This window comes from Corvus cornix, chromosome 28, assembly GCF_000738735.6.
Source record: "Corvus cornix cornix isolate S_Up_H32 chromosome 28, ASM73873v5, whole genome shotgun sequence".
NCBI classification, from domain to species: domain Eukaryota; kingdom Metazoa; phylum Chordata; class Aves; order Passeriformes; family Corvidae; genus Corvus; species Corvus cornix.
In genome coordinates, this window is record NC_046356.1 from 153,746 (window position 1) to 180,833 (window position 27,088).

The 27,088-nt window shown below is 45.6% G+C and overlaps 3 protein-coding genes across 5 annotated transcripts in view; 2 read left to right on the forward strand and 1 right to left on the reverse strand.

Moving 5' to 3' along the window:
* Positions 1 to 2,028, forward strand: part of LOC104696933 (excitatory amino acid transporter 4-like) — a 38,784-nt gene extending 36,756 nt beyond the window's left edge. For all 3 annotated transcript variants that reach the window (XM_019293112.3, XM_010411464.3, XM_010411461.3), the window contains one exon: positions 356 to 2,028. In XM_019293112.3, the coding sequence (XP_019148657.1) occupies positions 356 to 387 (32 nt within the window). In that variant the 3' untranslated portion in view covers positions 388 to 2,028. The remainder of the gene's footprint in view (positions 1 to 355) is intronic.
* Positions 2,029 to 4,133: 2,105 nt separating this feature from the next.
* LONP1 (lon peptidase 1, mitochondrial) lies at positions 4,134 to 23,865 on the forward strand. Its single transcript, XM_039566183.1, has 18 exons — positions 4,134 to 4,306; positions 6,304 to 6,392; positions 6,798 to 6,917; positions 8,059 to 8,287; positions 8,811 to 8,872; positions 9,447 to 9,576; positions 9,976 to 10,059; positions 11,802 to 12,022; positions 13,532 to 13,670; positions 14,455 to 14,633; positions 16,326 to 16,413; positions 17,817 to 17,939; positions 18,682 to 18,798; positions 19,082 to 19,222; positions 19,308 to 19,473; positions 20,458 to 20,666; positions 21,953 to 22,117; positions 23,464 to 23,865. The coding sequence occupies exons 3-18, from the start codon at positions 6,841 to 6,843 to the stop codon at positions 23,626 to 23,628; spliced, it is 2,295 nt and encodes a 764-aa protein (XP_039422117.1). The 5' UTR covers positions 4,134 to 4,306; positions 6,304 to 6,392; positions 6,798 to 6,840; the 3' UTR covers positions 23,629 to 23,865.
* A 1,100-nt stretch (positions 23,866 to 24,965) lies between these two features.
* Positions 24,966 to 26,679, reverse strand: RPL36 (ribosomal protein L36). Its single transcript, XM_039566184.1, is given in 4 exon segments — positions 24,966 to 25,096; positions 25,657 to 25,791; positions 26,487 to 26,503; positions 26,506 to 26,679. Coding segments are annotated over 4 exon segments (315 nt in total). The 5' UTR covers positions 26,579 to 26,679; the 3' UTR covers positions 24,966 to 25,006.
* Between the last annotated feature and the right edge of the window lie 409 nt (positions 26,680 to 27,088).

Sequence of the window (27,088 nt, forward strand, 5' to 3'; positions counted from 1 at the left end):
GATCTTAATCAAAGAGTTTTAAGATACACTGCATTAGCTTGTATCTACAGTGAGCTAAGACAGCACTAGCTTATCAATAACACCGCTCAGCTGACATGAGTCTAAACCTTCATAAAGAACAGACCTGCTTATAGAACCCAATGAAGTGCTTTATTTTTTAACAACAGCATGATAGCATTGACCCTACTCCAGTGGTAATACACGATAATTCCTACATCATTTTAAGCAGAACTTCTGCCTATCGAGCAATTTCCCAGCCTGTGTTTGTGCAGTTGATTATTATTATTGAAGTATAGTAATTTCAATTTGTCCGTATTGAACTGTTTCTTGGTTTTCTTTCTTTTTTTTTTTCCAGACTACTTGTCCAACTTTTCAAGAAAACATTGAATTCTAATCCTGAAGAGACTTCCTGTATAAAAAGGGCAAACTGAAGGATGAATCAGAAGATTGCTGGATTGGATTCTAGCTCAAATGGGAATTAATTCTGGGAAGTCCTATGGCTTGGGTTACACAGAATGTCATACTAGATGGTCATAAGGGTCCCTTCTGGCTTTATAATATATGCACGTGCTTTCTGGCTTAGAGATATTGCAAAGGGTCTTTCCAGCCCAATCATTTCTAAAAGCTATCTGGAAGGATCCTAATGATACTTTTATTAAAGTCAGCAGGAGTCTAACCTGTTTTCAGTTGCTGTTAGCAGACATGTCCACATATCACAAAAGGGACTCTTTATACCCCATTGCATCCACGTGTTTGCAGATGTTCCCACAAAGCAGTACACACCCAGCCTTGCCATTTGTGATTTCCTGCTTTCCACACAAGATTAACAGAGCACAAACAAGTAGAGGCCTCATTTTCCAACAATGCAAACCAGTCTTCCTTTGGGAATTTCAGAATTCACTTGATAGCTTTTAGCTCTGATGTTTACCCATATCGTTAACCAGATTATGATTGGGATTATCTGTTTACAGTACCTGAACATCAAAGTATTGTCAGAAATTTGCATATACTTACATATATATATATGCCCATATATATGAAAGGAGTGCATGTGTGCAAGCATATGTATACACAGTCAAATTTTTTGTTACTAATCCAAGAAGGAAAGCCAATATTACAGTCTCACTGTGTATAAAGCTGCATATTTCATTTCGATGCCCACCTTGATTTAGTCATTTAACCCCATCCTTAAAACAAAAAACTGAGGCTGTTCTACTCCATGCCAGAAATGAGTCTTCCAAAGACAGATTTCCCAGAAAGGAGCTCAATGCATGCCAATTTTGACTTGTACCTGCTGGTGATGAAATGAGAACTTCTCAATGTATAGAGAAAATTCTCCACTGTCCTTGTCTGTACACATCCCAAAGACCCCCATCCCCACTGCATCTGTCTGCAAGGGGCAAGCTTTCAGAGCTCAGTCAAGAATACTAAAGTGTTTGTACTCCTTCCAAATCCAGTGCTGACCTTGTGCTAACTCAGCCTTCAAAACAGGATAACTGAAAGGTATTTTAAAATTTTTCCATTGTCTTTTAAAATTACCAGATATTTGGGAGCTTATGCAGTCTTTACTGCAGTCCTGCTGCTTCTACTTGCAGAAACTTTCTAAGTTTCTCCTATTTGCAAACAGATCTCTTCCTAATGATTACAAAGGGGATGAAACAGAGAGCTATCTCTATGCATAAATACACAAGGAGTTCTTGGATTAGGACACATCTCTTCAATACTAATTTGGAGAGGGAAAAATCTGGGAAGAATATGGGTTTTCAGTTAGGCCACATGTCACTTCATGTATGTGATACATGCACATTGTTCGAGGAGTCAGAGCTGCCCATGAAAACTGACCTGAAATTGTATGTCCTCCTGCTCTGCCCAAAGAAGAACTGGAAATCAGTACTGTACAGCGTGTTCATGGCATTTGGGCAATTTGACTCTGTTAATTCCTGATGGCTTTTTCTTCATGCTGTGATTTTCACTGTTAATACAGATAGTTTCCATATTTGAAAAATAAAGGGAATTTTTTCCACAATACTTTTCCATTATGTTTTTTCTGTTATTTTTCCTCAGGACTGTGACCTTCCAAAGTCAGAGACATTACTTTGCGCATGATGTATCATACTTTCTTATCTCCGTGTGCCTACCTCATGGGTCAAATACTAATCTCAGATTTTGACAAGGCCTTTCCCTAAAGCTTCTTCTTTGATGCCATCTTTGGCATATGTCCATAAACTGACAAAGCTACATGAGGTTTGCTTCATCTGCAGCAGACAGCACATAGGCACATACTTCCATCTGGAAAGTCCACCCCCAAAAAAGGTTATGTGGAAAAGGTCTGAGGCTTAAACAATAATGGATTTCCATTACTTGCTAAAATATTGCATTAATGGCATGGCATCTGCACAAAGTGAAAGCTGTTTGTTCTCCCCTTGATATCCCTTTTGCTTGTCTTCTGTACCCTAAGGGACAAGAATCAAGCTAAATAAGAGGGCTGCTGGGGAAAGGGTTTCCCCAGTCCCACAGCGCCCAAGAAAGGCAACAGCACAGACTCAGAATTCAGACCATAAGACAACAGCAGGTGATGAGCAGGTCTGAGGTGTGGGTCCCAAGGGAGGCTGCCCAGGGCCATTAAGGCTGAATAGTCCACTTGGGGTGCATCTGCAATCTGGTCCACCCCTCCTGTCCTCCTAGCCATGCAGACTCCTGTGTGGTACCACCAGCTTGGCTCAGGGGTCTCTGGAGATCCCCAGTCAAACCCATCTGCTCAGAGCAGGAGCAACTAGCGCAGGCCACTCAGGACTTTGGTTGGATTTTGAACATCTCCAAGGATGCAGGTTCCACACACTGTTCCAGCACTCCATCTTCCCCATCGTAAAAATGCTTTTCTTTGTTTAAATAGAATTTCTTGTCTTTCAACTTGTGCCCGTTGCCTATTGTCTTTTCACCAAATACCACTGAGACAAGTCTCAAGGCTCCCTTGAATCTTTAAATTTAATTTAATCTTTCAACAGGATGGAAAGATGGGCTGACAGGAACATCATGAAGTTCAACGAGAAGAAATGCAATGTCCTGAACCTGGGGAGGAATAACCTCATGCACCAGGACACACCGGGGGCCAACCTGCTGAAGAGCAGCTCTGTGGAGAAGGACCTGAGGGCTCTGCCGGACCCTGAGTTGACCCCGAGCCACTGCTGTGCCGTTGCCTGTCCTGGCCTGATGAGGTTCAGGGACGGGATCCTCCCCTCAGCACTGGTGAGGCCATGGCCCGGGTGCTGTGTCCAGCTGTGAGCTCCCCACTACGAGAGCCACGGACACACCATGGAAAGTGCAGCGAAGAACTGCAGAGACGATGGAGGGACTGAGGCATCTGCCCTGAGAAAAGGCTGGCGGAGCCGGCACTGCTGCCTGCTGAAGGGAAGGCTCGAGGGTGTCGTAAATGTAGAGCAATACCTACCTAGGGGAGGTGTGAAGACAGAGCCAGGCTCTTCTCAGTAGTGTCCGGTGACAGGACAAGAGGCAATAGGCACAAAAAGAAACACAGGAGGCTCCCTCGGAACATCAGGAAACACTTTTTTACTGAGAGGCTGTCGGAGCAGTGGCACTGGGTGATCAGAGAGATTATGGAGTCTCCATCCTCAGAGACATTCTGGAGCTGTCTGGGCAGCCGACTGCAGGGAACCAAGGAGGAAAAGGAAGGCTGGGCAGTGGCCAAAGCCACACTCCCGCCGGCCGCGTTCCTCCCTCTGGCACCCGCCCAGCCGGGGCCGGGGCCGGGGCGGGGCCGGGGCCGGGGCCGGGGCCGGGGCCGGGGCTCGAACCCGCAGGCACAGGCAGGCTCGGACGTGCGCGCCGCCACGCGCCGCCGTGCGGGCGGGGCCGGCGTTGTCGGGAGGGCGGAAGTGCCGCGCGCGCCGGCAGCATGGCGGCCGCGCGCTGGTGGCGGCTGTGCGGGCGCTGGCGGCCTGCGGTCCCCGGTCCCGCCCTGGGGCCCGCGCGGCGCCGCCTCTGGGCCCCCGCCGCCGCTGTCCCGGCCCCGCTGGGCTCCGCGCCGCCGCCCCGCGCCGCCTTCAGCGCCGGCCCGCGGTGGCACCAGCGCAGCCCCGGCGGTTTGCCGGGGGGCGACGCGCTGGAAGGCGGCGGCGAGGACGGCGGTGGCGGTGGCGGCGGCGGCGGCGGCGGGGCGGACGGCAGCGGGACCGGGCCGGTCATAACGGCGTTGACGCCGCTGCTCGTCCCGGAGCATTTCCCCAACGTCCCGCTGATCGCCGTGACGCGCAACCCCGTCTTCCCGCGCTTCATCAAGATCATCGAGGTGAGCTGCCCCCGATCCCTCGGTCCCGGGGCCGGGGCTCGGCTCCGCCGGCCCGGCCTGGGCGGGAGCTTCCGCCGCCGCGAGGTGCCGGGGCCGCGGGCGGGAGGGCTCTGCGCTGCTCGCAGCCGATCGCTCCCGGCCGTACGGCGGTCACCGGCTGAGCCCGCCGCTGGCGGTGCCGCATCTCCGGGCCGCTCTATGCCTTGGCAGGTTCCTTGGACTGCAGAGCAAGGCAGCCTCGTGCGTGACCTCCAGGGGCAGCCGCTGCTCGGCCTTTAGCTCGAGCTTTGTCACCGGGTCCTAGCGGGATAGCGGTTTCTTTTGGGCCAGTTGAAGTTTCACGGTTATTGCGTCAGAAGCTCTGCTCATAGAGAAGGTCGGCGAATCAATCACACACACTCTCTCGAAGCTCTCTGTCTTTGTGTTCCCTGATGAAGGTTAAACAAACGTGTCCTTGTTCCGGCGCCGTGGGTTGGTGTCAGAGCACCGAGACCCGTGTTGATGAAGGCAGCAAGCTGTGAGCTGCTAGGAAAAAGAAGGAATGTGGTGTAGAACAGTACAGCTGCGCTGGGAGAGGGTGCTGAGGGACGGGGTGGCAATCACCATTTCAGTGTGATCTTTTCCCTCTGCACCCCACAAGGATTTTAAGAGCTATAAATTGTATCACTGATGTGTGACGTGAGCTCACAGGCCAGAAATACTTTTTCTTCCTGAAATGAAACCCATTCTGGAACAAATACTTGCATTTTTGTGCCTCTCTGGTATATTGCCAGTCTGATTTTGAAGTAAATGTGGTACAAAATAAATCAATATTTTCTTGTTCCTGTAGTACTATTTATCATAATGTTATTTCTACGATAGTATTTTTCTGTATGTCCAAATCTACTATGTGCAGCTTCTAGTGTCTTTATAGATGTGTCAGGGGAAGAAGATTATATATTATTAAGAGCATGAAGTCATGTGAGGCATGTATAAAAGTCGTCAATTTCAATGCACAGGTAAACAATGTCTCACAGAATTGTTAAATGTTCTCTCTTATCCTGTGAATTCATTGTGCTGCAATTTGCCTGACAAAGTCAAGTCTCTACAGTGCCTGCAGAATTATTAATTTTCTTCCTGTTAATGTCTGTGACATTGGTAAGCATATTTTTGCTAAACATTGTGCAAAATTAGAATAGGTGTGCCGAGATTAGAATAGGCCAACAGGTGGTATTGCTCGTGCTGTTCTGTCAGAACCATGCTGGTTGTTAGCAAAGCATTGAGCAATGCAGCTTGTGTCCATCCCTTTGAAGAGCACGTCATGGTTGGCAGGGTGACTTCATGCAACAGCAGAATTCACAAGGAGTTATTTTCTTGGTCACTGAGGGTTCAGCCTGCTGTGATAACCATTCCAGTGCTGCTGGGAGATCTGCCAGGGGAAGGTCTAGGTGTGTGGCATCTAGAGAGCAGAGGGGAGTAAGAAAGTAAATCAGGAAGAAATACTGGCTGAAACTCAAAGCAGGAGCTCAGGCTCATGGGTAGGAGAGGAATTGAGCAGAGGAGGCTTTGGAGAAGAGGATTTTAACTAGAGTTTGTGGGCAGAATTCAGGCATCTGATAGGGAAGGGTGAACTAGCTCCCCATCAGGAGCAGAGAGCTAGGATATACAGGTAGGGAAGGGGAAGAGAACATTGATAGCAACAGAAGCTTACAAGGTACTGTTGAAGTAACTCAGGTTTCTTGCTTGTAAGGCTTGCACAGATTAGGTCTAGTTCCTCCCCTAGCCTTGGAGCTTGTTTTATCTTGACTGGGAAGTGACTTGTTTTAAATACTTAAATTTCATGTTTCTCTACCTTTTTTTCCATTTCTATATTACTGTCCTCTAATGGGGACAAGACTAAAACAATACAAGCTCCAACTTCATAATTTAGTTCTAGGGTGTCATCATGCCTGGCCTTACACCCTGGGAGTGCAAAGATTACAGAAAATCCACCTCTGATCACATACCTGTTGTCCTAGGTGAAAAATAAGAAGCTGGTTGAGCTGCTGAGGAGGAAAGTTCGTCTTGCCCAGCCTTATGCTGGTGTTTTTCTTAAAAAGGATGACAAGTAAGTTGTTTCTCTTGATCTTTTTAAAAAATACAAAAATGAGCTGCCCAGGTTGCATTTACACTAACGGCTATCATCCTAAATGCCCTGCCTTGGATAGCATTGCAGAAATTGTGGCTGGTCTTGGACCATCCTCATGCTATGACAGTTTTTGTTGCCACCACCAGCACTGCTGGGAGCTGGCGTCTTGCTTTGGAAAAGGGTGTTGTTGTTTGGGAAGGAGATCAGCTGTCCAGGTACTGGGGTGATTTGGGAAGGGGCTGCATGGTGGTAGCAACGAGGATTACGTGTCTTTGCTCCTAAGTCCAGTTTAAAGTTCTGCAACCAGTGATTGTTTTTTTCTTTTTTAATCTGAACTGCTATCTCAAGTTTCTGAATATCTACTCCAATTTTTTTGCTCAATAGCAATGAATCTGATGTGGTGGAGGATCTGAATGAAATATACCAAATGGGAACTTTTGTCCAGATTCATGAAATGCAGGACCTTGGAGACAAGTTGCGTATGATAGTGATGGGACACCGAAGGTTGGTCACTTGTACTTTACTGCATCTCACCAGACTTCAGTATAAACAGAGACATCCCTTATCAGGGATACACATACGTGCATTTTTCTACCCAACTTGTGTATGGCAAGTTTTTGTTTGTTACCACACCATATCCTGAGAATGTCAGGATATTCCATGTACTGTCACAGCTGTGAGAGGTTAGCTGCAAAACAAAAGAGACAGTGCATGTCGTTGTCATATCAACTGTGATGTGATGCAAGCAAACATTCATTAAGCTGAAGTTTAGCAGTTATTCTGACAAGTACAGCAAGGTTTAGTAATGGTGGAAAAAAAAATCTCTGGAACTAATAATTCAAGCCAGTATTTTTGCATAAAAAAAAAGGTGTGTGGGGGGTCCAGAACTTTAATTATGTTTTGCCTACATAATTTTGCCCCAGAATAGAATTGAAGAAAATATGATTATTGCTGAAAATCTAACTTTAGCCATTTATGCCAGATATTTTTAACAAGACAGTTAATAAATTGTATTTTTAAAAGCATCAGATAAGTAATTTCCATTAGAAGGAAAAATACAAGGACAGAAACATGGCAGAAGAGATAGATCCAGGGTAAGTTTGGCTTTGAAGCATGGCTTTTTTTCCTTCCCCTCACTTTTCTTCACTTGGATTTGTTCTGGACAGCAAAGAATGAGCAGTACTGTCAAAGCTGAATTTATGTGAATTCACAAGTCACATCCTTTTCAAATGAAGTCTTAGACCTCCTGCTGCATTATCAAAGCACAGCCATGTTTGATTGCATTTTGGAAGTAAGCTACTGGTTTGAATAGAAAAATTTCCCTATAACTTGGAAGGGTTTGGTATTCCTAGGGTATGACTTGGGAATTGGTCTTTATATTTGATTGAGACATGGAGCACTGGTCAGTCATCTCCATAGGAACCACAGTGGATATCAGATTTGAGGAGCATTTATAGGGAAACACCTAGAAAAGGAAACTCCTGTATAAAAGCCAAAATAATGAAGCTTAGTGTCTTGCAAACATAGGTCCTCTCTAAATTTTAACTTGTTCAAAATACAACTTAGACTCTCTCTTTTTCATGCTGAAGAGCTGAAATCACATGTAACGGGGGATTGATTGTTGCTGGTTTCTTTTGGCTTTCAGGATTCGTATAAACAAGCAACTAGAGGTTGAGCCTGAGGAGCCTGAGAACAAACAAAAAATTAGAAGGAAGCAGAAGCGATCTAAGAAGGAGGCTGAAGAGGAGCCTGGAGCAAAGGACCAAGCTGTGGAGTTGGTACTAGATCCTGTAGCTGCTTCTTCACAGGAAGTTCTCATGGTAGAAGTAGAGAACGTGGTTCATGAAGACTTTCAGATCACAGAAGAGGTTAAAGTAAGTGAATTAGTTTACAAGCCTGGACTTGTCCTATAGAATTGCACCTACACCTCTTGCTTAAAAGGAAGAGTTTTAAAATCAGGCTCTAATTTCAGGCTGCAGAAACTAGTTCTGTCTTCTCACAGTCACTGCACAAGGAGATTATAGGAAAGTAAAGAATTTTCATTACAAAAGCTCAGTTCCTTAGAACTGGTGACTTCAAAAAGTTGCTGAATGAGGAGCCTGGGCTGTGCTTAAATCTGTGTGATGACCTCTATCAAACTGAGTGTTGGCTTGAAGGTGGCTTGAGTGTTCAACCTGATTGTATCTTCTGGCCCAGAGGCGGTGAAGTTCTGCATGTGCAGAAAGCCACCTTGTAGGCCCTGTTGCCTTTCCTGTGAGCAGGAACTGCCCCAGCACCAAGAACAGGCTACCTACCACTGCAGCAAGTGGCCGGGGTCTGCAGAATGTCATATTTGTACTGAGATCTTTCCTATCCTTTTCCGTTCTTTTGGTAGTTAACTTTTTGTTGTGTTTATAGGCACTGACTGCAGAAATTGTTAAAACAATCCGGGACATCATTGCCTTGAACCCCTTGTACAGGTATGTCTTTCCCGTGCTGCCCTGCTGTGGGAACAGCATGTTCTCAGGCTGGAGCACACTGGCATTTTCTATACCACTTGCCTTTCTGCTGCAATGAAGTAGAGATACTTGCTGAATTGTCACCTAGAATTTTGGTTTAGGATGTAAGCTCTATCATCCATTGTTGGAAAGAAAGTTTTGAAAACCTGATGTGCAATTTAGAAGCAAGATAGAACTATTAAGTCCTAAGGCAGGTGATCTGGGTCTAAGTGAAACTCACTGCAGTAAGTATCATGATCTGATCCATGTCTTATGAGCAGGATAAAAGTTTTGGAATAATGGCACAAAAAAATCCTACATAACTGTTTGAAGAGCATTTCAGATACTTAGTTTTATATATCGGTGACCATTCCTCTGACCAAGTGATTTATCTGTTTGTTACTGAGTATTGATATAGTCACATTTCAAAAACAGTTACTTTGCTATGAAACAGCTGTGTTTCATTTTATTGCACTGTCATAACAGTAAATAAGAATACTCCAGTTTGAATGTAAGTTTACAGAGCATTTTGGGGTTTTTTACCTTTTATTTTCAGAGAGTCCGTACTTCAGATGATGCAGGCTGGACAGCGTGTGGTAGATAACCCTATCTATCTGAGTGACATGGGTGCAGCCCTAACAGGGGCAGAGTCACATGAACTTCAGGACATCTTGGAAGAAACCAGTGTAAGATGAAGTTTTTAACTCAAGCGATGCAAATAGAATCGATACATCTCTTGTATGTCACAGTTTCTTTACCAGCCTCAGTACAGAAGAGACTTCAGTGCTACTTTTGTTGATGTGTTAGTATCAGTGACTAGATTCCTTGTGAAGGATATAGTAGATCTGATTTATTGTGGGTAAATCAGAGTGCTCTGCATCTTTGGTGGCAAATAATTTTCTTTGCATGCTGTGGAGTTGCTACATGTTTGTCTTTCCACATCTGCAGGTGCTGTAAAGCTCTCCCACACAACCTGTTGGAGTTTTTTATTCTGCCTTTCTCACTGGGAGGGAGAAAGTATATATAATGTGTTACTTTACAAGGGTATGGTGTCTCAAAACTCATTTTGTGTCTGTCTTTTCCAGATTCCCAAACGGCTTTACAAAGCTCTTTCCCTTCTGAAAAAGGAATATGAGCTGAGCAAACTTCAGCAGCGTCTTGGAAGAGAGGTAAGTTCCTGGAGTAACAAATGCCTTTTATATATTTATATCGTGTCCACCACTCTGATGCTTAGTATGGGTACATGCTCTAAAGGGTACATTACTTATATTTAAGGTTTTCTGTTCTTCTGTTAGAAATGTATTTTTTCCTGCACATGGTAGAAGTAACAAGACATGAGGCTACAGCATCTGCTGTTAAATTGTGTCCAAGTTGTAATTTCATGCAAGCAGATAAATCTAGAGATCTGCAATTTACCAAGCATCTGTGTAACAATATACAGCATAATACTGTATATAGCATGTACTAGTGTAAATAGCACAATGTTATTTCAAAAGACCCTCTGCTAACTCCTGTGAACTGCAGTAGTTCCTGTCTGTTGTAAGATTTAATCAGAATACAGTAACTGCTAAATGGTAATGAAATATGAAAAAATATGAAAATGAAATATGAAAAATATGAAGTACAAACATTTGAGTATACCGAGTCATATTTTTTTTGTTAACTCCCAGTAACTGGGGCTTTTAGAATTAATGTTAAGTGCAAAATGCTTTTGGACCGGGGTTGGAATTGTTGGAGACTTCTTAAGAAAATTGAACAGATGCAGTCTGTGGGACGAGATATGCATCCAAGGATGCTGAGAGGGCTTATCAATGTCATTATTTTGTTTTTTCACTCATCTTTAAAACACTGTGGTCACAGGAGAGGTTCCTGGGAAACCAGAAAAAGGTAAATGCCATGCCCATCTCCAAGGAGGAGAATCAGGGACGACTGTAGGCATGTCAGCCTGCCCCCAGTCCCTGGGAAGATTATGGGGAAAATTCTCCAAAAAGTCCTGTACAGGCAAAAGAAGAAGGACATGATCTGGAACACCCAGAAGGGATTTCCCAAAAGCAAATTGCCTAATTGTCTTCTCTTATGAGAAGGCCCAGAGCAAGAGAAGGAAACATGGTTTGATGGTGGGCTTTGGCAGTGCTGGGCTAATGGTTTGACTCAATGATCTCAGAGGTCTTTTGCTACCTAAATGATTCTATGATTCAATGACTGTTGTATACCTTGATGTTTGCATGGGCTTTGTTGAGGTCAACCGTAATAGTATTCTGACCAAATTGGGATGTTACACTCTGGAAGTATGTAGTACGAGGTTGGTGAAAAAATTGGCTAGACTAATGGGCAGAAAAGGTTGTGATCAATGTGGTAAAGTCTAACTTCAGCCAGCTACTAGTGGTATCCCCTTGGGGAGTCAGTAAGAACCTCCTTAAGTTCTGCCAAGAGAAATTCACAGTCCAGACCAGGCCTGGAATAACCAGGATAGAAAATAGCCATACAAAAAAGGACTTTGAAGCCCTGATGTGGAGGAAGCTGACCCTGAGTTAGCAGACTGTCCTTGTGGCAAGGAAGGCCAACTGTATGCTGGGCTTCAGTTGCCCTGTGTAGGCAGCTGGTAGAGAGTAGTGGTTAGCCCTCTCTGTTTGGTACTAAAGAGGTCACATCTGTCTTACTCTGCTTTTGGTCTCCCCAGCACAAACAGAACATTGAAGCACTGAATCATGGCCAGTGAAGGCCGCCAAGATATGGAGGGTGCTGGAGAATGTTGTTAAGTCACTTCTTGTGTTAGAATACACTGCAGATGAGTTCCAAGTAGTATTTTCAGTTGCTGGGAACATCGTAACTAAGAAGTATTTGGAAGTATTTGATGTTAGATGGGCTGTACCAGGAACCCATTAGTTACTGTATTTGTTGCTTTGTCTAGGTTGAGGAGAAGATCAAGCAAACACATCGCAAGTATCTTCTTCAAGAACAATTGAAGATCATTAAGAAAGAACTAGGTCTGGAAAAAGAGGACAAGGATGCTATAGAAGAGAAATTCCGTGAGCGACTAAAGGAGCTGGTAGTGCCAAAACATGTCATGGATGTGATTGATGAAGAGTTGAACAAGTTGGGCTTGTTGGATAATCACTCCTCAGAATTCAAGTGAGTGCATGGCCATGTCATGCTGTCAGGGTTCGTTTGCAGAATGAGACATCAGTGCAGTTCTGTGAAGCACTTACCTTAGTCTTCTCCCCTCCCCTCCCCTCCCCTCTAATTTTTCTGCTTGTAGCATATCATCACATTATAGGATTTTCTCCAAACTGCCTGTGTTTACTTATGTAGTCTACCTCTTGGGATCATTTTAGGTCTTCTGTCTTCTCTTGCAGTCTGATACTAGAGGTACAAAATGTGCAGTTAGTTCCTCATGAAGTGTGTGGTGATTCTTTTTCTGCCCTCACTTTTGGCTCTTCTTCCTTGTACTTCGGTGTTTTCAGTAGATGTGAGAGAAGAGAAGCTAGTTGCTAATACATGACATTGGCTAAGTTACCTGAAGTGGTCCCTGAATTATTGGGGCAGGGTTGGAATTGCTAAGGAGTGAATAGTTGATAACATATGTTCTGTGATGTGAATTGTCAGAAACTGAGGTTGAGTTGAACATTTCTTGTCTGTTGAGTCAGAGTGTGCTATACAATACAGCAGTTGGTGTACTCATCAGCTCTCTTAATGTTCTGGGTCTCTGCTTTTAAAAATGTCTTTTACAGAATAAAAGACTGTTTGAGGGCAAACATGCCTTTGGATGAGCAGCGTCATGGTAATCATAGAAAAGATATACTGGGCTTCACAGCCAGCATTAGTGCCTTTCCCTTTCCTTCAGAGCTGTAACAGTGGTTGCAAGTTTGCAAAGGATGTATTTGGGAGAAAAAAGCCAAAGCTCTGGTGGCATGGCAATTGCCATCGGGTGAATCCTGGGCCCAGACAGCCCAGCTGTGTTTCCCTGTGTCCATGACTGTGCACAACTTACTAGTTACTGCATTGTGCAGACCTCCCTGTACACTTGAATTCCTGATCTAAGTGCACGGTTTTAGAACAGTGAGTAGTGCTTTGACACAGCTGTGATCTCTTCAGTGTGTTTATACTGATTATCTCTACTGTAAACTGCCATATTGACATCATTATCCCAGTCCTAAATCTCTCTCTGTGGTGTTGTGCATCCAGCTGTTTTTCCTTGCTTCTGAGCCAGGAATCTCTGCCATGTCTTAGTTTACTGTGGAGACAGAAAACTTTTTCTAGTTTTAAGTTTCGTGAACCCATCTGAACAGTTGATGTGGGGCAGAGTGTACAAGCAGTCCTATTCCTTTTCAGACAGGAGCCAGCCCCACCCAAAACAATTTTACAGGGAACTTGTGTGCAGAAATTTAAGTCTTTTCATGGTATATTGAAGGTTCTTTGTTTCAGAAAAGCAAAAGCTGTGAAAAAAAGCTTTGCGGTTTTTTGTGGGAGGAGGGACAAGGGATTGAAGACTGTGAAAAAGGTTAGCACTGACTGCCCAGATACTGATGTTCTTTTCATATCCTCACTTTACATCCCACTTGTTCTGGATGAGGTTGTTTTGGAAGTTGGTTGAGGAAGCTGATGATTGTCAAATCACTCTCATTCATGTGTTTCTGTCAGTGTTACACGGAACTACTTGGACTGGCTGACATCCATCCCGTGGGGTAAGTGTAGCGAGGAGAACCTGGAGCTGGCCAGAGCCCAGGCGGTTCTGGAGGAGGATCACTATGGAATGGATGATGTCAAGAAGCGAATTCTGGTAAGGCTGGAGTAGACAGTGTGTCCCATTTCACACTCTGCTTAACATGAGGCATTTTGGATGTGTTTGACATTGCAATCTCCATTGAATTGGTGTTAATTCATGCATCAAACAGAAAGCTGCATGAAAGACCCAAATGTTCTGGTGACTGGTTAATGTGCTTAATTACTTGTGGCAACGAAGGTCACATTCTCATTTCAAAATGCAATATTCTGGTTTGCACTTAATGCTGGGCAAGTAAGTGTCCAAGGGAAGCAGTCTCTGGATTTTTTTTCCCCACTTGCACCTTCATTTCTTCACTGTAAGTGTATAACCAGTTGAGGCTTCAGTTCTGAACTGTGATCTTTTGATTGGTCAACTGTTCAGTGTTATTGAGGGTTGTCTGGCACAGAAGTGTGAAATGAAGCAAGCTTAACTTAGCCCATGGGGAGTGGTACAGTAGGAGATGCTCACATGTAGCTTGAGAGACTCAGGTGAGAACAAGGGAAGCTGGGAGAAGAACTAGAACTCTGTCTTCTCACTCCAAGGCAGTGGAGAGAGAGACTGCTGCTTCTGGTGAGGTGATACAGAGCACAGAACCTGGGGACAACCAAGTATGTAAATAACCAGAGGGAAAACAGGTGCATCCTGACTTAGCTTCTCCCCTTGCCCTCCCCAAATCCTTTGAGGACCAGTTTTGTGTATGATGCTTGTTTTGTAATCACTGCTTGACCTGATACCAAATGTGTTTTGGTGTTGCTGACATTCCCTTCTGTTCACTGCTGGTACTTTATCTGTTTTACAGGAATTTATTGCAGTCAGCCAGCTGCGAGGATCCACCCAGGGGAAGATTCTGTGTTTTTATGGTCCCCCTGGAGTTGGCAAAACCAGTATTGCCCGCTCGATTGCCAGAGCCCTAAACAGAGAGTATTTCCGTTTCAGTGTTGGAGGGATGACTGATGTAGCAGAAATAAAAGGACACAGGTCAGTGTAACTTAAGCAGTTTGTCTATCCAGCAGTTTTTACTAATGTAAATAGGAGCCTAACTGGAGTTGGACAATGTGTGTAATTTTCATCTCTATTCTGCCAACCCTTACTGACAGGAGTTGAGATACAGAAAGAGGTGAAAAAGATAGCAAAGGGTGGAGTTTGGAACATAATTATATTTGTGTTTTTAAGTGCAGTTGCTCCCTAATTCTTGTGTATTCTCAGCTTTGAAAAGCTGAGTGAGCTACCCAAAGCCATTGGATTGGTGCCAAATGCTAATACATGCCTGTCTATAAATGTCAGAACTAGAGAATGGTGACAGTTTGAACAGGGTCATTCACATATGTGTTCAGGTGTGATTGAGACTTGGTTTCCGAATAATCAAGATGGAGGTGCTGCATGAGGAAAACTTGGAAACAAGAACATTCATGGGGAGAACAAGAAGTGAATAATAAATCAGTAGATGTGACCCTTCCATAGGTTTATTTTTTTCTGCACACATGAAGTCTTAGAATGGCTGGGATTGAAAGTGGCCTCTGGAGATCATCTAGACCATTCCCCTGCTAAAGCAGGTTCAGCTACAGCTGGTTGCACAGGATGGTGTCCAGACAAGTTTCGAATGTCTCTAGAGAAACAGATCCCACAGCCTCTCTGGGCAGCCTGTTCCAGGGCTCTGCCTCCCTCAAAGTACAGAAGTTTTCCCTCATATTCAGGTGGAATTTCCTGTGTTTCAGTTTGTGCCCATTGCCCTGTGCCCTGTCACTGGGCACCACTGGCAAGAGTCTGGCCCTGTCCTCTTGACACCCACCCTTCAGATATTTGTACACATTGATAAGATCCCCTTTCAGTCATCCCTTCTCCAGACTAAACAGGCTGAGCTCCCTCAGCCTTTCCCATGAGAGATGCTCTGGTCCCCTCATCATCTTCATAGCCCTCCACTGGACTCTCCCCAGCAGTTTCTTGTCTTTCTTGAACTGGGAAGTCCAGAACTGAACACGACACTCCAGATGTGGCCTCACCAAAGCAGAGGAGAGGGTCAGCATCTGAACATAAAACCAGCAGTGTTTTCAAACCAGTAAGAGTAGCTGTTCTGCGGAGTAAATTGAACCTGCAAGGCTCTGCCCTAAACATAAGCAGAGAGAACTATTTTCTGTGTTTTTCAGATGTTCTCTGTTCTGTCCCTCTTGGCATTCGCTCTGTTGTTACCCTCTTCCTCTGCTTCTGCTTGTTTCTGAACCAGAAACAATCTCTAGCAGGAAGATTATGTTTTGCTATTAACAGTTTGTTCCTTCAGTATTTTTTGATTTACACTGGTCTTTTTGTTCCTATCAAGTGAGGAAGGGACACGTTACCTTTTCTAACATTTCTTACCCAAAATCCATGAAAATTCAAACATCTCTATTCTCAGCCTTACCTCTTTGCTTTCCTCTAATTGAGAAGTGGTTAAAACTAAAGATAAAAACTGCCATCCAGGAGTATTTTGCCAAAATTCATGTCAGTTCTTTACTAGAAACAAACTAGGTGGGTCTTGGTGCTTAATATGGTGATGGAGAATGCTTTTGATAGATACTGAAGAAATAAAGACTTGTTTCCCAGCAGGATACACTTACTCTGTCAGCTGCATGGTGTATGTTCTGATATGTGTTGTGCTTTGCAATGGTTCCCTAAATACAATCTCTGGTAAAACAGGAGGACATATGTTGGAGCAATGCCAGGAAAAATCATCCAGTGTCTGAAGAAGACCAAGACAGAGAATCCACTTATACTGATTGATGAGGTGAAGTATTTGGTCTTTTTTCTAGGTTTTGCTCTTAAAGACTTGTACCAATTCTTGATCACTGTAGAAAAGGTGAAGCAGTAACGCTCCTAAAAATCCCAGGTTCTTTCTGTTTAAATGAGGCTGGGCTCTCAAGTTCTCTGGGTGACACTGATACCTGAGACGCTTTGTTTTCTCTCCTTATAACAGACTCCAACTTTAAAATTTTAGTTGTGTCCTTCTGATTAAATTGCAGCTGTTTGGATCCTAATGGACCTGACTGGATATTCAGAGGTTTCCGTAGTTCCCTGTGTTTCCTGCATAGGTGTGAGCACATCACTGTGCACAAATCCACTATTGCCTGTGTGATTATTAGCAAGAGTCACTCTCAGTAGGTCTAAAGCAGGACTATAAGGAATAAGATGCTTACTGTCAATTTGTGGTCTTATTTGAGAATAAATGAGTCAGGGATACCAGCCTAATGCTTTGTGGAAAAGCAAATAAGGACAGGATATAATAGCAGGTATTCAGAATAGACTGAAGGTCTTTCTGGCCTTCTTGTGTGCCGTACCTGGGAAGGACCAACAGCAGATGTCTTAGGAATGGTATGGGGGACCGATAAACTGTCATCCATTGCAGTGTGATGTAACCAATGAGTATCTTGATTTGAAAGGTAATGGAACCCGGAGGCTATGACACTTGAGTGGTGTTGGCCAGAAGCCCTGCCTTGGCTGTAGAAGCAAATTTAATTAAGGCCATCCAGTTAACACTACTCCTAAAGGAGAAGCCATGGCCCTGTTTGTATCCTTAGAAGGAGAGTTTGCCGTGCTGGAAGAGTCAATGACCTTGGCCATGGTCCTGGGCAGCTGGCTCTAGTGGCCCTGCGTGAGCAATGGGGTTGGTCGAGATGACTTCAAGAAATCCCCACGAGCTTCAATTAACTTGTGACTGTGACAACAGCACAGGTCACTAATTGGGCTCTGCTTGAATGGTTGTGTGTAGGCACTTTGCACCTTGGGGAGAGTAAGGAGAGTGTCTGAGCCTATATATTTGGGAAGTGGTGTAAGCTAGCACTCCCAGTCCTCCCACTGGTGGAGTAAGTGTTCTGGTCTGAGCCTATAGCTTATCTCAGCTTAATGAGTAGTAGCCCACTAGTAGTAGTGCTTTTTATTGTATGCACATTGCCTGAGACTTCACAGTGATTTTCTGCAACACTCAAAAGCCCTGTGTCTTCTCAGGTGTGTCGTGTGCTCACACAGGAAGGTCGTGGGGACTTGGATGAGTGCACAGAAAAGTGGTAAACTGGTACTGGATGTTAATGAACATCTCATGAAGATTTTCAGATGGAGCCTTGAAAAAAACCTTGCTTGAGAATTTATCGTGGTAGGAAGCTTCTTAGAGCATTACTTTTTTTTCTCCCACAGGTGGATAAAATAGGAAGAGGCTATCAAGGGGATCCATCCTCGGCCCTTCTAGAACTATTGGATCCAGAACAAAACTCTAACTTCTTGGATCATTATCTTGATGTTCCTGTGGATTTATCAAAGGTATTTCTCTTTTCTGCAGAGGTTTTAGAACCAGAATGTATGAATGTGTATCAATGCAGAGATTTCCTGTCCATGAAAAGATGCTGACATTTTATTCGGTTGGAAAGTCAGATGGAAAATAAATGGTATACAGCTGTCTCTGTAGGAATTGGCTTTAACTGAAGTGTCTGCACATGAAAGAACATGATCACTGGCGTATGTCCTGTAGCCCTAACTCCGTGTAGAGCCAGGGACAAACACGTGTGGTGTCCACTAGAAAAGGCAAGAGTTTTCCTTTACATAGTGATTGGCAGAGCTGCTGTCAAGGGAGGTGGCCTAATGCTGCTATGAAGCTTTTGAAATTTGTCGTCTTTAGACACCATTGCACTTTCTGTGCAGCTGACATAAATTGCAGAATTGACGTATTAGCAATAGATATAGATAATAGGGTCATTCTGTGCTAATTTCCTAGAAGGTAGAAAGAACTTCTGAGTGAGATGTAGATCTCCCATTTCCTGGTCCCTATCAAACCATTCCGATTTCCCGGTTTGTGCATTGTGCGTTTCTAAACATTTATTTTGGGGGTAGGGAACATGCTATTACATAGTTCTAAAATCCAAAACTTCTAATAAAAACTAATTCCACAGAAAAGGTGATCTTGCGCTAGCCCTTCAGACAGAGAAAGACAGAACTTAAGAACTAGTACTTGGAGTAAAGCAGCAGGTTAATGAAAGTGCTTAATAGGATCTTGTAATGCTTCCAGGTACTTTTTATTTGTACTGCCAACGTAACAGAAACCATTCCAGAGCCACTGCGGGATAGAATGGAAGTGATAAATGTGTCAGGATATGTAGCAGAAGAGAAACTTGCAATTGCAGAGGTAAGAGAAATCACTGTTGTGCTTTATGTGAATGACATCTGATAAATTTTTTTTTGGCAGATTCAGGCTTACATATTTACATCCAACTGTGTCCAAAAAAATTAGGCACATGGTATTTTGGACAGAGTTCCTTTGATTTGAACACACAGTTAACGTAACTCCAGTGTTCCATAGGCTGTGGACACCAGAAAGCAACACTGAGCTAACAGCATTGAGTGAATTGGAACCACCAGGCTTTTGTCACAAATACTAAGAGAAGGATGTGGGGCATTATTTCTTTCAGAGATACTTGGTCCCTCAAGCACGAGTTCTGTGTGGCTTGGATGAAAACAAAGCCCAAATCACGTCGGATGTCCTGACTGTTCTCATCAAACAGTACTGCAGAGAGAGTGGGGTGAGGAATCTGCAGAAACAAGTAGAAAAGGTGAGGGAAAGTTATGTGTAACTGTGACCACTGTGCATCAGCATTCTCAGCTTTTTCTACAGAGATAAATTACTGTCTCACCCAGGTATTGAGGAAATCTGCCTATAAAATTGTGAGTGGAGAAGCAGAGACGGTCCAAGTAACACCTGAAAACCTGCAGGACTTTGTAGGAAAGCCCATCTTCACTGTGGATCGCATGTATGAAACCACTCCCCCAGGAGTGGTGATGGGTCTGGCCTGGACAGCTATGGGTGAGACAAAATTAATTTGGGGTTAATGTCTACATTTCTGTATCATTTTCAAAAACTGAATGTGACAGTCAAACAGAACTGAGTCCAGTGACATTCTTCTACAGGCACCAGTAAAAGGAACTTCCTTTGGCTTTTGGATCCTGAATACTACTTCCTTGAAGAAGGGAGCCTTTCTTATGCCCTTACCCAGGCTTATCTTAGCTCTGGGCCAGCATGTTTTCTCCTTAAGCTCCATATCCCATACAACTGACATCCATTAGGAACAGCAGTGACTAAAAGCGTAAGGCTTTTCAGAGAAGAAAAAATCTGGTCTGTTTCTTTAACAGCAGCAGGAGGTGCCACTATGACACAGCACAGCTGAGGAATGCTGTGTCTCATCAGTGATGTGCAACACTGACTTGACTTTTGATGTTCCAGCATTCTGTGGGGTGCGTGCAGTTGGCTGCTTACCGTTCATTGGATTACTCACCTAGTAACTTGGGGGCTTTTGTGCACTACAGGATGGAAATAACAGCACATGGCAAAGGAGATGACCGCTGCATATTCAGATTGACCTTTGGTAGAATTAAGGTGGTTAAGAGGGAAATTATCAGTATGGTGGAAAAGGTAAATAGGTACCTGGCACTGGAGAACTGAAGTGGCTAAAAGTGTTTTATGATACGAACTCCGCTTACTCTCTGGAGGAAACAAAGAACCTGAAACCATTGTAAGAACTTGATTATTTCCATTAAATAGGGATTGCATCTGTGTTCTTAGAAGATGAAGTCCAAAAAAGCAATGAATGGAGACTGTTGAGATTTCTAGCTGGCCTTCCTGAAGGTATTTTGGTAACAGGTTTCAGCTGCTCTCTACCCAAGGGCTAGTGTCTCATTAGAGAGCATCAGTTCCAAATGCCTGACATAGCTTCTGCATCACCAAAACTTTCTGGTTTAATTTTCCTTTAACTTTTTTTCAGATGTTGTTTTCCTTTTTTTTTTTTTTTAGGAGGTTCCACTCTGTTTATTGAAACATCCCTGAGGCGACCCAAAGACAAGGAGAACAAGGATGGGTCGCTTGAAGTAACAGGGCAACTAGGAGATGTAATGAAAGAGAGTGCCAAAATTGCATACACATTTGCAAGAGCCTTTCTGATGCAGAAGGACCCCAACAATGACTTTCTTATGTCTTCTCATATTCACTTGCATGTGCCAGAGGTAAACTGATGCAGAGTTCACAGAGCATGCACAGCAGCCAGGCTGGTTTGCTCCCCTGGATGTAAAGCTGGAAGGCACTTCATTTGTCCGTATTTTGTGCAGAATGCCCTCTTCTAGCAGTAAAACCCAGGAATGAAGGCGTTTTCTTCAGGTTCCTGTGAAGGTCTTCTTATGAGCCATGTTTCCACTCCTTTCTACAGCAAGCATGTGGCAAGAATACAGGGGCTTGGATAATTTTCTAAGGAAACCTAAGTTTTTGTTGTAGCTGTTGGCCCTGTTGTGCAGGTGGGGAAACCATGACACAGAGATAAGTGATTTGGATAAACGCTTGTATTAAGTTACAAGGACTCCAAAGTTTAGGTCTCTGTGTTACCAGGCCTTCTTAAAGGCTTCAAGTCATTTACACATAATTGGAAATACTACTCCTGATCTCTGTGCCATGCTTCCTAGTCCACGTAATGGCAGTGATTGCATTTGTCCAATATTTGGGGCTGAAAATAAATGCACACAGTGCTCAGAGTGGCTCACATGCTGTGTAACAAGCTTTGGGCAGGTGCTTTACTGAAGACAGATTTTGAACTGCGATTGTGCCCAAGCTTTCCTTCTGGACTACTGAGTGCTCTGTGCGCAGTGTCCTTGTTGCAGCTTGCTCTGTGTCTGTCCAGCTACTGCACTGTTGTCTGTGATTCCATTGCCTGGAAGATGAGAAAACAGCAGACGTGATCTCTGTCTCTACTCCCTCTCAAACACTGATTTCCTCTGCTCTTACCTCAAAGAGGTTTGATCTCAGATAAGTCCAGACTGTCACTAGTTCAGGCCTGGATTTTGTGGGGCTTTATATACTGATCTTTTCTGCCTTGAATGGTTTTCGGTATTGTCCTCCACTACTTCGTGGCTCTTGACACTCTCCCCCTTGTGATGTTGACTTCTGTTCCTTGTTTCCATGGTTGGCTAGGTCTAACAAAGAGCTTCAAAATGTTTGTGCTTTTTTTTCCACTGATGTTGCTTATTCAAAGACCTGAGCCCAGTGAGTATGGTGGTGGCATCAGGCCAGAAACCACACTGTGGACTCATGGATTATTCCTCATGAATAAGGTGAGGAATGTCACAGTTGTTAATAAACCAGCCAATTCAAATATCAGGATTCATTCCATCACTCACACACGCAAAAACCTTTATGAGGCTTCATGAAATTGGGACAATGTTAAAACAAGGGCAATGGTACTGTCTGGCTGTGCTGCTTCTTGAATGAGCAGGGGGGTTGTGCTTTTTGTTTTTTTAAACAGGGAGCAACACCGAAGGATGGACCAAGCGCAGGATGTACCATTGTAACAGCTCTGCTGTCGCTGGCCATGAATTGCCCAGTGAGGCAGAATGTAGCCATGACTGGAGAGGTGTCATTGACTGGAAAAATTCTTCCTGTTGGTGGGATCAAGGAGAAGACTATTGCGGTAAGAGCTCTTCTCTTGTCTCTTGTGCATCGTCCATGGGAGAGAGCCCTGGGTTGGGCTCAGTGGGGACAGGACAGCCAGAGGGGTGGCTCCTTGAACTGGGAGAGGCAGTGATTTCATTCCATACACAGGTTGGACACATGTTCTGCAGGGGAACACAGCAATCTTGACTGTGTCTCTGGCTGTGAGGAAAGGGATGGGACCTCAGGCTTTATGTGAGGGCAGCTGTGTTGGCCTAGCTCAATTCCACCTAGACTGGCAGAATTGAAGGTGACTGACAGCTTTAACTGGCAGTCAGAGCTGTCTGCTTTGTCAGACTAGCACACACCTGTGCTGTGCTCAATTGCCTGTTTAAGGAGGGCATCCAGTGGAGATTTGACAGCATCTCTAAGGTACATTCTTAAAATCAAGGCTCTGTTCCCTAGTTCCAGTGTGAATTCATCTGACATCTCATAGTTGTCTGTTTTAGATGAAAGGAACCTTAGTGTCTTGTATTTTTGGTTTCAACCCTTTGCAGTTTTCAGAATTCCGAGAGTTGAATCTCTCTCCCTACTTTTCACCTGCACAATTCTGGCCTACATAAGCCTTGCACCACACACACAAATTTTTCTGTCAAGAATGTTACTAGGTCGTCTTCTGTTGAGCTGGGGCTCCACATCGTGTTCTGTCCCCAGATATATTTGGGCTACAGCCTTCTGCAATGTGATTTGTTTTCGTTGTATGACTTAAGAATGAGTAGTTGTTTGTAGCAGTCAGTACAGGACTAACGTGCGATGGCGCTGACTGGCTGCGCTTGCAGCAGTGTGAGTGGCCACAGGCCTCAACGCAGAATCACCCCTAAAGCAGATGGGTACAAACCTGTTGGGGGAGGAGCAGCTCTGCTTTCCATACCCTTTCCAGGGAAGGTGTCCTTATCAAAAGGTTCTGTAGAATTGTGCTAAGGGTATTGATGGGGTAGGTTGGTCTGATAAGCTGTTTCTAACTCTTGCTTTCATCTTAGGCTTTATCCTCACCCAAGCTGGAACAGACCCTTAAAACTCTGTAAAGTAATACGGATGTTTTAAACAATCCCCCAATGTGCTGACATAGTCCAACTAAAATGCCTCCCCATCATCTGTCCCTGCAGCTGACATGGCACTGGAGAGTATGTGTTTTGGGGCTTGAGGGGGGATCTAGAACATGCTTCACCCTGGTGATACCTGTTAGGAATGCCCTTGCTGCTCTCCAAAGAGAGTAAAGCTGGATCATGCTCCTAAATAACTGCTTACTTTCAGAAATGGGGGTGTTTCTGGTACATGGAAGGATTCCTAGGAGTCAAAAGACAGCCCAACTTTTTCTCCCCACAGGCAAAGAGAGCAGGTGTTACCTGCATCATTCTGCCATCAGAGAACAAAAAAGATTATTATGACCTTGCTGGATTCATTACAGAAGGACTGGAAGTGCATTTTGTGGAGCACTACAAAGAGGTATTTGATATAGCATTTTCACAGCTGGATCTCACTGGAGGATGACAGCCCGTGCCCTGATGGCTGGAAGGTGGTCTATCCCTAAGCACTCAGCTCCCGCCTAGAGATGAATGACTGGGGGCAATCCTGAAGTGGGACATGAAGCTATTGCTGCTGCGCAGCTGCCAAAATGAATTATGGCTCTGCTAGAATAAAATACTTCTCAGTCTTTAATACTGAATTATGATCTACAATAAAGGATTTCCAATTTTGCCAAAGGAACGGGCATGTTATCAGCCACCAGCAGTGGGGCTAGTCTGGTCTCTTCTCACTAAATATGTTTCAGGTATTTCTCTGTAAATTTCAGTATGTTTGTGGAAAAGGACTGAACAGTACACCCAGAGCCAGGTTGATGTACAGCTGTTATTCCTGATGTGGTGGAAGGCAAGTAGCTCTCAGAATCTGTCTCTGCTTAGAAGCCTAGGCTAGGCTGAAAGGACACTGAAATCCTAAGGTAGTTCAGCAGAGCTGGTACATTCAGCTGATCAAGATACGTGGCTCTCCAGGTTCAGTCACCAGGTCAATACCACCAGATAGAACTCCAGGCTTAAAGAGAGCAGACCAAGGCCAAACAGCAACATGCTCAGGATCAGCAGTCAGCACTGTGCTGCACCACAGATGGCCTGTGCCTCTGCAACAGCTGTATCATATTGAGGGAGTGAGAAAAGGAATTAAATGTCTTGACATTGACTGTTGTACATCAGTAATCACAGGCTTGGGGACCAGAGAACTCGAGTACTTCTCCTTCCAATGAACTCTTAAGAAAAAGGAATTTAAAGAGGGGAAGAGTAATAGCATGGAGTTTAGTTGAAAAGTATTTTCTCAGCCAGGAAGAACAGCCCTTGTCATCTCACAGCAAGGGAGCCCTTAGGAGAGAATAAAGAATCCAGCTACTGAAGTCCAAGCAGTTCTGCTGACTCCAGGTGTCTTTCATGACTTGCTAACACACTGCAGAAAACAGGCCTGAATAGAGGGTACAAAGGGAAACACAAGCGGGCTAAGCTGCATAAGGAATGGGCTGATGTGCCCTGGGGAAGGAGTGTAAAGTAGTTAGTGTTTTCAAAAGCCATTTTTGCCCACTTCCCTCCTACCACCATCTAGGTCTGAAGACAGAGTAGGAAACAGAAGGTATTATTCCAGCGATTTCCAAGTCCTGAGACTCCACATAAGTCACAGAGGATTGCCCTCTGGAGTAAGTCCCAGCAGCACCAGTATCAGCATCTCCAGCTGTAGGTACAATAAACCACTGACCCAAGTTCTTGATCACTGAAGTTCAGGACCTTGTCAGCATCCCCCAGCAGCGCCCACTGAAGTACGTGTACCAAGAATACTCACTACCCTGGTTCTGAGAGAAAGGACTTTATTGTGTTGCAGCCTGTGCAACTCAATCCTTCTTTGCAGCAGCTTTCCTCATGGCTGCCAGGACGTTACTGAGTTCCTCCCGCTTCCTCTTGGCCCGAATGTGAGTGCCAACCTGCAGGGAGAGAGCAGAGCACTCAAGTCTTCACCCAGCACAGGCTGGGGTTTTTGCAGGTGTCACTGCCAACACACCCCAAAACCAGGCAGAATGGTAAAGTCCTGGAAAGACGGACTCGACCTCCAGCTAGGAGGTTGCCATCGTGTCTCAGTAGTACCTCAGCACAGTTATTTGGGACACCAAAGGGGCTGCTTTCAGCTCATAACCGTTACAACTCAAGGAACCCCATTTAAAGTCTCCTGGTTAATGGCACCCAACCTCTATCAGTGCAGCTCTCATCCTCCCCACACCAGACACACAAACCATGCAGTAATAGCATGACAAGCCTGAATCCCTGAGCTCAGGCCCTTTCTGGCAAAGTACCTTTGTATCCACCTCCTGCTCTCCCACCCAACCCAAGGAACATTCTCTCCACTCCATCATATTACACCAGTAACTTCCGAAACAACAGAAAAAAAATAAAGATAATTAATTAAAAAGCCAAATATTCCTAAGGGAAGGCAGAAAACAGAAAGCTGACAATAGTTTCTGCCATCCTTGTTAGTTAATTGACCCACCCGCTTCTTGATGAACTTCAGAGCACGTTTGTCCTTGGACACTTTCAGCAACTCCATTGCACGTCGCTCATAGGGTGCAAAGCCGCAGACTTCCCTGATCATGTCTCGCACAAACTTGGTGTGTTTGGTCAGGCGCTGTGGGAAGGGAATACGCAGGTTACAAGGCACGCTGGCTGATGCAAAGGGGACTGCAAAGGGCTGTGGCACACTCCCGGCTAGGCCGCAAAACCAGCCCACGCTGTTGGCATGTCCCAAAGACACCTGATCCCCGGCAGATGCTACGGAGCACTTGAGCTTGGCCAGGTGTGCCAGTCTGTCTTCAGCCTCGGGTCCGGATGTGTCACACACTGGCGTGGCCCAGCAGTTTTGGAAAAAGCAGGACCCGCGGTTTGCACTGCAGCGCACATCGGACACCACAGCTACACGGAGCATTTAATCAGAGTGGATAAAAGGCCCGGATGCATTTTTGTCTCGTAACAACACACGCATCTATCGGACCTAGATAGCTCCGAGGAGGGAAACTCCGGGCAGTTTTGTAGGGATTGTCTTTTGTTACCAAGAGAACAAGAACAGGAGAGACTCTAGAAGGCACACATCTTTCACAGCCGCCGTCCCGCAGTCACGGGCAACTCACGGATTCGGAGCCCTCCCTTCTCCCCACAGCGAAAGCGCCGAGCCGCAGCCCCGCGGGACAGGGCCGGAGGCGCTGGGCGGCTCCGCGCCGGACACACCAACATAACCGCGCTGCACACCGGGGGTAGCGGGGCGGTTCAGCCCCCGCGACAGAGCCGGGCCCGGGGCACCGCGCGCCGGCAGCATCTCGTACTCACCCCGCGGCGCCGACACTGCGGGGCTTGGACACGTTCTTGGTCACTTTGTAGCCCTTGTTAAGGCCCACGGCCATGGGGTACCGGATGGCCATGGCTGCGGCACCGGGAGCCGATGGACGCGGATGGACACGGACCCGCCCGGCCTCACCTGCGCCGCACCGATGGCGCCGCACCGGAAGGAACGAGCGCGCGCGGGACGCCGGGACGGGGCCGCTTCCGGCGGCGAGCGAGGCCGCGGGCACCCCCTGGCGGCGGGAGCGGTGCGCTGAGGGGCGGGGGATCAGCGTGCCGGGGGTCGGTCAGCGTGCCGGGGGTCGGTCAGCGTGCCGGGGGTCAGCGTGCCGGGGGTCGGTCAGCGTGCCGGGGGTCAGCGTGCCGGGGGTCGGTCAGCCTGCCGGGGGTCAGCGTGCCGGGGGTCGGTCAGCGTGCCGGGGGTCAGCGTGCCGGGGGTCGGTCAGCCTGCCGGGGGTCGGTCAGCCTGCCGGGGGTCGGTCAGCATGCCGGGGGTCGGTCAGCGTGCCGGGGGTCAGCCTGCCGGGGGTCGGTCAGCGTGCCGGGGGTCACAGTGGGTGTGAGGGGACAGCGCGGACGGGGAGGGGTCA